Source organism: Lycium ferocissimum, chromosome 3 (assembly GCF_029784015.1).
Source record: "Lycium ferocissimum isolate CSIRO_LF1 chromosome 3, AGI_CSIRO_Lferr_CH_V1, whole genome shotgun sequence".
Taxonomy (NCBI): Eukaryota; Viridiplantae; Streptophyta; class Magnoliopsida; order Solanales; family Solanaceae; genus Lycium; species Lycium ferocissimum.
In genome coordinates, this window is record NC_081344.1 from 41,081,442 (window position 1) to 41,089,351 (window position 7,910).

At 37.5% G+C, this 7,910-nt stretch overlaps 1 protein-coding gene across 1 annotated transcript; it reads left to right on the top strand.

Annotated features, from left to right (window-relative positions):
• Window positions 1–201: 201 nt before the first annotated feature.
• Window positions 202–6,096, top strand: LOC132050228 (glycerophosphodiester phosphodiesterase GDPD4). The gene is made up of 9 exons (XM_059441374.1): window positions 202–456; window positions 1,544–1,630; window positions 1,766–1,863; window positions 2,468–2,528; window positions 2,740–2,820; window positions 3,071–3,163; window positions 4,043–4,132; window positions 4,981–5,108; window positions 5,219–6,096. Exons 1-9 carry the CDS (start codon window positions 286–288, stop codon window positions 5,385–5,387), a joined length of 978 nt encoding a protein of 325 aa, XP_059297357.1. The 5' UTR covers window positions 202–285; the 3' UTR covers window positions 5,388–6,096.
• The last annotated feature ends 1,814 nt before the right edge of the window (window positions 6,097–7,910 follow it).

Consider the following 7,910-nt stretch of genomic DNA (forward strand, 5'->3'; position numbering starts at 1 on the left):
TAAAATTGTCATTGAAGTCCCTAAATGTGGAGAATATTTTTTTTTTAAAATTATGCAATGCATGTGTATATTTTTAATACACCGCACCAAACAATCTATAAGAAATAATTTCAAAGACAACTAAACCATGTATTGCTAAAACTAAACAAACCCTTAAAACATAAGGGCTGTTTTGCAATTTCCGGAAAGAGAAAAGAAGAAGAAAAAGAGGAGGGTATTTTTGTGCATCAACCAACAGAAATCGAGAATGGAAAATTGCTGAGTCGAATAATCAGTGCGTTCCAAATGGAGAGGCAACAGCAGCGTCGACTCCGGTTGGAGAGGCATGGGCTTAGGCCTAAGCTGAGAGTTGTTTTCAATTCCAGAAAGGTCTTCAGATCTCTCCTCATTGGACTGGCCCTCATTGCCATTCTTCCCCCTATTTACTTCCACTTTCGTCTCCGAACATTCCATCAGGTATATCAGCATCATCTTGTTATGTCCCACATCGCTACTACTATGTGCTTGACGTGAGGTTTATATATAGCCTTGGAGTTGGGCTCAGATAGCTAGCTTTTGCTTTGGGTATGCATATGGAAAACACTGGCACTAAATATATTACAACCACTTTATCTCAATGCTTTGCCCCAAGCTAAATCTATTACATGCTACTAAAATATACGAAAAAGACATAATATTTTAATATGATCTGGCCAATTGGCCTACATGTAAGAAAACTAATAGAAAAGCATAAAAATCTATTGAGAAAAAAATGTCCATTGTGTTGTGTATGAGAAGAACAAATCTTCTATTCCAGAACTTCTCCAAGAAATAGGATAGATATGTCAGAGTCCTTTTCCACAAAGAAAACCTTTTCTACCAAGAAAAGTAAAACACAATTACAGTAGTATCCAAATAAGGTAGGAATTCAGGGCAAACCCTTACAGCTACTTGGTATTTACGTTCCATCTTCGTGATGGTTGGTTGACTTCACAGATGATTATGTTTCTATTATCAAAAAAGTGCTTAATAAAAGGCTGATGGTATTGGTGGATAATGTTTCGCAATTCTTATGGAATCTGGAAATATTTAGTCTGATAATTTTTTCTCCATTCTTTGTACCAATAACTGATATTATCATGCATTTGTTAGAAAAACACGATAGAGTTTGAAGGGGAGAGCATTGTGATGGACATTGTAGACAATTTATTAGTTGTTTTCTCCTCCAAATTAGTAAATCTGTTGAATCCCTTGGCTAGTGCCCTCCATAGTTGTATCACTTACCTACAGTTATTTGCTATTATTTCTACTGTAGCAGAGTCTGAAATCCAACATAGAGTTTGTAAATATCTTTCCCCTCTGATAATTAATCACTGTTGAGGCCGACCTTTTTTAGTTTAATTTTTCGGGAGATTTGTATGTCGCAGCATATCTTTTTTACAGGTTTGTAGTTCTAACAACTGTTTGTATTTCTGATTGTATGGTGAAGTATTTAATTCTTGCATTTGGTACGATTATTTGTTCCCTAACCTTGCAGAGGAATAATTAAAACATAATTGTGCAGATGCAATCACAGAAATGCAGTTGGCTGCGTAGTATTCCTCTGGTCTGTGCTCATGGTGGTGATTCGTCGAAGGCCTTTCCCAACACTGTAGGCATTCCTTTTCCTTTTGGTTGTGTCATTCTCGGTACATCTTTATTGGCTGATATTGTTCATTCTTAATTGGTTGCAAAATTATTCCCAACTTCATTATTTGGAATTCTGATAATCTTGCTGTTCATGTAGATGGCTGCATACCAAACTGCTCTTAATTCTCAGGCTGACTGCATTGAAGTTGATGTTTCTCGTTCTTCAGATGGCGTGTTGTTTGCCCTCCATGACCGGTATGTGGGTTTAAAACTCAGGGATACAAGTTAGCGACACGCCTACACCTAAAGGTTTAGAATTTGTGACAATACTTAGTCCATGTATGCATTGTGGCGGTAAATGTGGTGCCAAAAAGCTTTTAGAAGGTTGACCGACCAAATGTTTCTCCGAAATAAGTATTGCTACTATAAATATTTACTTTGTGCTGGGAGAAAGGTAACTTGATGAAAACAAAAGATGTACCTTATTCAATTTCCAAGAATTCCCATGAGAAACAAAGTTTGAAGTGAATGTCTGTGAATATGAAGTAGAGTCGGACAAATACATGCTGGGCAATGGTTTACCTAGCATGTTTGGAGGCCCATTAAGTTGATATTTTTTACAACATATTAAAATCAAACTTCATTGCATAAATTGTTCTCTACTCGGAATACTTTTTTTTTTCTGGATTTTCCTTACATATTTTGGGTAATTTGGTTCCACACTTCGTAGTTTAGAGCCATTTCCCGCAAGAAGACAGATGGGACATATTTTATGACATTCATTTGGAATTTTATGATAAACAATTGTTTCTCGCTGTTTTAGTCGTCTGGAGCATTGATTTTCACATGTCGCAGGCAGGGATTTGCAACGGATAACTGGGACCAACAATTCTAAAGTTTCATACCTTAGCTCAAAGGAGGTGGGAACTCATAGTTGTTAAATATTTGATTGGCCGAAGCAAATAGTAGATCCTCATTTTTCCATGCATTTACAAAATTTGATTTACTAATACCTCGTACTTTAATTGCTCCATTGCATTTTTTATTTTTCTTCCGTCCAACAAGCTGGCATACATCACAGCACATATTAGAGTAGAAGTTGAATGAGATCGTCTTTTTCTGAATTTGTAGATTAAAGAGCTAGATGCAGTTCATCAGCTTAAGTTGGAGCATCATGATCTAACTGTTCCAACACTTGAAGATGCATTAAAGGTACTTGTGAGATCCAAGAGTGTCCTCTCGCTTTATGCCCCCTCTTTCATCTACTCTTTCAAGAAAATAAAAGTAACTATTTTATCTCCCACTAGTGTGTAATATTTGTGGCAGCTATTAGAGATGTTCATCTTGTCCATTGAATTCATTGTTATAACTATGTAATACCTGCATGAAATTCCTTTTATGGTTTCCAGAAAAAATGCTTTTTCACTATTTATTTAATAACTTGGCTTGTCATTTCCTGTAGTTGATAGCAGGTTCCGTCCGCCAAGTAATTCTTGATATAAAAGTTGGTCCCCCGTCGTATGAGAAAGAATTTGCAAAGGATCTTCTTTCTGTTGTAAGTCTATTAGTCTCATTCTTCCAAATAGTTACCATACTGGCCACAAAATTTTCTTGAACATGTATGATATGGTTTCTCTTGTTGGTGAAAACATTAGCCTAGTTGTGAATCTATAACGGATACTTGCAACCCAGCTGTAACCCCAAGAAGCTCATTTTTACTTCACTTCTTTCTTCTTCTGTTTTTTTCTCCTTTCTTTTGAGCGGGAAAAGAAGTCGAAGAAGTTCATTTCTACTTCTTCTGTAGGAGCAGCTGATTGAGACATATACTGTGGTCTGTATTATTACCTTTTACTTGGGAGTAGGAGAAATTTCATGCTTTCGTATGGATTTCATCCCACTAGAACGTCAAGAGTTTTGGTAGTCACCATGCATGATCAGCTTACCTGTAACTGGGAGTTAATTAACAATCTGGCTAGAGAGAACACACGCAAGCTGAAGTTCAATGTCTAATCTCTCTTAGCCTTTTGGTGCAACATGTAGAATGTATATATGATGTAGATAGCTTTTTAGTGTTTCTCAGAGTATGGTAGGTAAGAACTGAGTTTCTGGAAGGTTCCTGCAATATGGAAATTGAAAGACTTGTAAGGATCCTGGTTTAACCATCGCACAATCTTTGTCCTTCTTTTGTTTATATAAAATGCTCACTTATGAATACAAGTTAATTAACATTCTAGCTTCTGAAGACAGCTAATTAGTTACTTGTTTTTCTAAAAGAAAAGACAGCTAGTCCATGCTTAAGTGCTGTTATTGGTAATGGATTAATGGATGGTGTATGACACTGGCTGTGTTGTCTAGAATTGCAACTTAAATGTATGTTATCTGACGTGGCTGAGGTTTGTGCCAGTGCTCTCACTCTCTTATTAAACTTTTACAGGTTGACAATACAGGCTGTAAGAATTGCCTTGTATGGGCTAAAAGTGACAGTTTTTCAAGAGACGTGATGAAACTGTCATCAGATGTTATGGTAATAGCCAGTTTTCTTCTTCTGTCTTGAATTACACAACTTCTCATTTCCTTGCATGTCAACCATTTTAAAAGTGACTTAGGAGACTGATCCGTGCTGATGCTTTTGCTTGGTCCTGCAAATAGAGGAAACTGTATCTAAAATTTCATGTTCTTGACATTATTTTGCTAAATTTCTCTTTAACCTTGAAACAATGCTGGGTCAGCTCAATTCAGCCGTACTTGTACCCTGAGTGAGGCAAGATAGGCGGCAATCCGAGGAACAAATTTAATGAGTTTCTAAGCTTCTTTTGAGTGTTTGCTGTGGTTGCTTTCTGTATAGCTTATACTAAATCAGACACTTTTTGCATGGTGTCTATTGGTTTTCCTTAAAATTGTACTCTCTCCGTTCCAAATTAGGTGTCTCAGTTGGTTTAGACACAACTATTAAGGGCAAAATTGGATTCTATCTTAGCTGTATGAAGACCCCCGGGGGGGGGGGGGTGTTTCCAAAAGTGAGTTAAAGTTGATTTCTTGAAAAAATTGAGTATCTTTAGAACGGAAGTGGGTCCAATAGTGTCTGTTTGATAATAGCATGACACAAAAGTATTGACAATGAGAGAAAAAGCCTCCATGAAAGTGGAGTTGATTTTGGGACAACTGAAAGTAGATATTAACACATTTGCTGGCCTAATGCTTAAAACTAAAACAGTAGCTTCACTAGCGTACACTAAATTTGCTGTTGGTTTACCAACTCATGTTACATCATAAAACTTGCTGGCTCAAGTGTTATTCCTATATATTCCGTTCTAGATAAGTTGAACTGATCGTAGCTTGTTTTATGTGAGGGTGATGTTTGGTGGTCTGCAGGTAGGTTACATTGTCATGATAGACCTTTCAACAGGAACTAGAATGAAGTTATTAAGAATGAGAGGTGCTGCGGTTGTTGGTGTTTACCATCCTTTAATTGATGAGAATCTCATGAAAATCCTCCACGGGTATGAAGTTAATCCGTTTTGTGGTCCATACATGCATCATAACAGCACTTGTTTTTGGTGCACAAATGCAGTTATCTTCTTGTGATTTATCCTTTTCTTAATTGCAACAGGAGGAATAAAAAGGTTTATGCATGGACTGTTGATGATGAGGACGCAATGAAGAAAATGTTGTTTGAGCGGGTGGATGCTATTGTTACAAGCAATCCATCTTTACTTCAACGCCTTATGCAAGACGTGAGGACACAATGCCTCGAGGAAGGTTTTTCTTTGTCCCCTTGAGGACAAGCTATATTTTTTGAAGAGATAGATAAACCCAAAAAAATTGGCTCTGCAAGTGAAATGAGAAAAGTAAACCAAGGCATGCAACCGGGAAATCAGTCTCGGTTTCATAAATGCAAGAAATTATTTGTTTAAATAGTTGGTTTTAGAAGACAAAAAAGAAGGATGAACACAGGATAACAACACCAATCAGCTAACAGATACATAAGTGTTCTTTTCTCGCTTTATCAGCTTTACATGCTGGAATAGCGCCATATTTGCCAGCTACAAGTGGATAGATGAAATATATCACAAAATTGAAGCTTAGGAGCGATTGTCGATAGCTATGGTTAAAAGGGCTTCGTGAAATGTTACTGTTAGATTATTCGCAGTCTAGCAATTTGGAGTTCACAAATGAAGAAGGGTGACAATATTATTAGTCCCTGACAGACTGGGCCTTAGATCAGCCAGTTTTATCTTCTGTAGAGGAGATGATTGTTGTTGTACTACTATGGTGTTTATGCAAATTATGCTACTTCTTGGCAAGATATGCCCTTGTTTTCTAGTTCGTCGTTTTATCAGCTTGATTGTTGGGAAGGCTATTTTTTATCTATCGGTTCCTCTTTTATTCCCAAGTAGCGGCTGAACAACTTTTGTGGACAGGATTTAACTTTTATGCTTGACAATACTATCAATATATTTTAACATACGTAGCAGGTTACTTGTTTTATCTTTCAGGTTACTAATCCCACTTGTTATGGATAGTTTACTTGTTATTTTTTGGTGATTTGATACTATAAACATAAAAGGATGCCCCTCTTCCCCTTCCCCTCTGCCGCCGCCGCCTCCAAACAACTCATAGATGTTTAAACATTTTTTGGTTGTTTTAACTAAACAAATTAGACTGTTTGAAAAAATTCCCAGAATATCCAAATAACTTTCTGGTTGTTTCCGCTAAACAAATTGAAATTGTTTAAAGTTAATCTCAAGTTGTTAAAACAATGTTTAGGAAATATTTTTCACAAATTCTCTCCACAAATACAAAAACAAGAAGAAATATGAAAGACGGGGACGAAAAGAAGGAAGGAGAAGATAAGAAAGGATGAAGGGTGTGTTCGGTATGGAGGAAAAATTTTCCGGAAAATGTTTTTCAATTTTTTCATGTACGTTTGGTCAAAAAGATTGGAAAATATTTTGTTTAGGAAAACAAGTTCCTTAAAAATGACTTCTCTGCTGAAAGTAGGGAAAACAAGCCCCACAAGTGACATTCCACCAATCACCCCACCACCACCCAACCACACCACCCCCACCACCCCAGCCCTCCCCGCCACCACCACCACCCAACTCAACCCCCTTCAATTTTTTTTTTTTGGTGTGCTACACCAACCCCTTCTCCCTCCCCCCCCCTCCCCACCGAACCCATAACCAACCCACCCCCCAATAAAAAAATATTTTAAAAAAGTTTTTGAAAAGTTTTTTTGGTTTTCTATACCACCCACCCACCTCCCCCTCCCGAATTTTCGATTTCATATATTTTATTTTACTTTTACAAAAAATTCCTAAAAAATGGAAAGTTTGGGTGGTTAAATTTGGTGTGAGGTGGGTGGGTGGTGGTGAGGGGGTAGTGGGTGGAGCGGTTGTGTGGTGTGGGGTTGGCTTGGGTGGTGGTGGAGGTAGGGTGGGTGAAGATGAAAGGCGTTCGAGGGTGGTAGCCGGTGGGAGCGGGAGTGGGAGTGGGATTTGGATTAGCGGTGGGCGGGGTGGGTGGTGAGGGTGGGTGATTGGGTGGGGTCTTGGGTGTGGGGTGTGGTGTAGGGTGGTAGGGTTGGTAGGGCTTGGGTGGGTATTTTCCGAAGAATGTGTTCTACTAACCAACCGAGCATGATAAAATAAGTAAGAAACTCACTTATTTTTCACTACCCAACCGAACATGAGAAAACAAGTGAAAATTCACTTATTTTCCAAAAACACATTTTCCAGGTAAACATTTTTTGTGGAAAATATTTTCCTCCATACCGAACACACCCGAAGACGAAAACACATAAAAGAGAAGGAAGAAGATAAAGGAGGAAGATAGGGAACCAAAAAATTAAAATTTGAATATATGGAAGTAGGTTATATGAAATTTTCAGATGTTTTACTACTTATCCCCAATATTTTTTAGAAATATAATCAAATGCTCAACTCACTTAATTACCTTTTATTTAGGGGGGAAAGGCATAAGTACCCCCTGAACTATACCCGCAGTCACAGGGACACACTTTACATTTACGAGGGTCCTATTACCCCTCTAAACTTTTTTTTTCTGTATTTTTTTACACCTTATGTGTTGACATGGACCTAAACTCCAATTACATCAAAAGCGCTGTGTACACGTGTTTTTTCATGAGCAGTGGGCCTTATCCCATTCCATTTTCCCTTTAATTTCTTTACCTGATCATAATTAACCAGTCAAAAAATTTCTTCAATTTTTTTGACCTTTTGGATCATTTAAGAATATCACCCCTAAACCTAAATTTCTTCTTTAAATCTGGCCCGAAATAT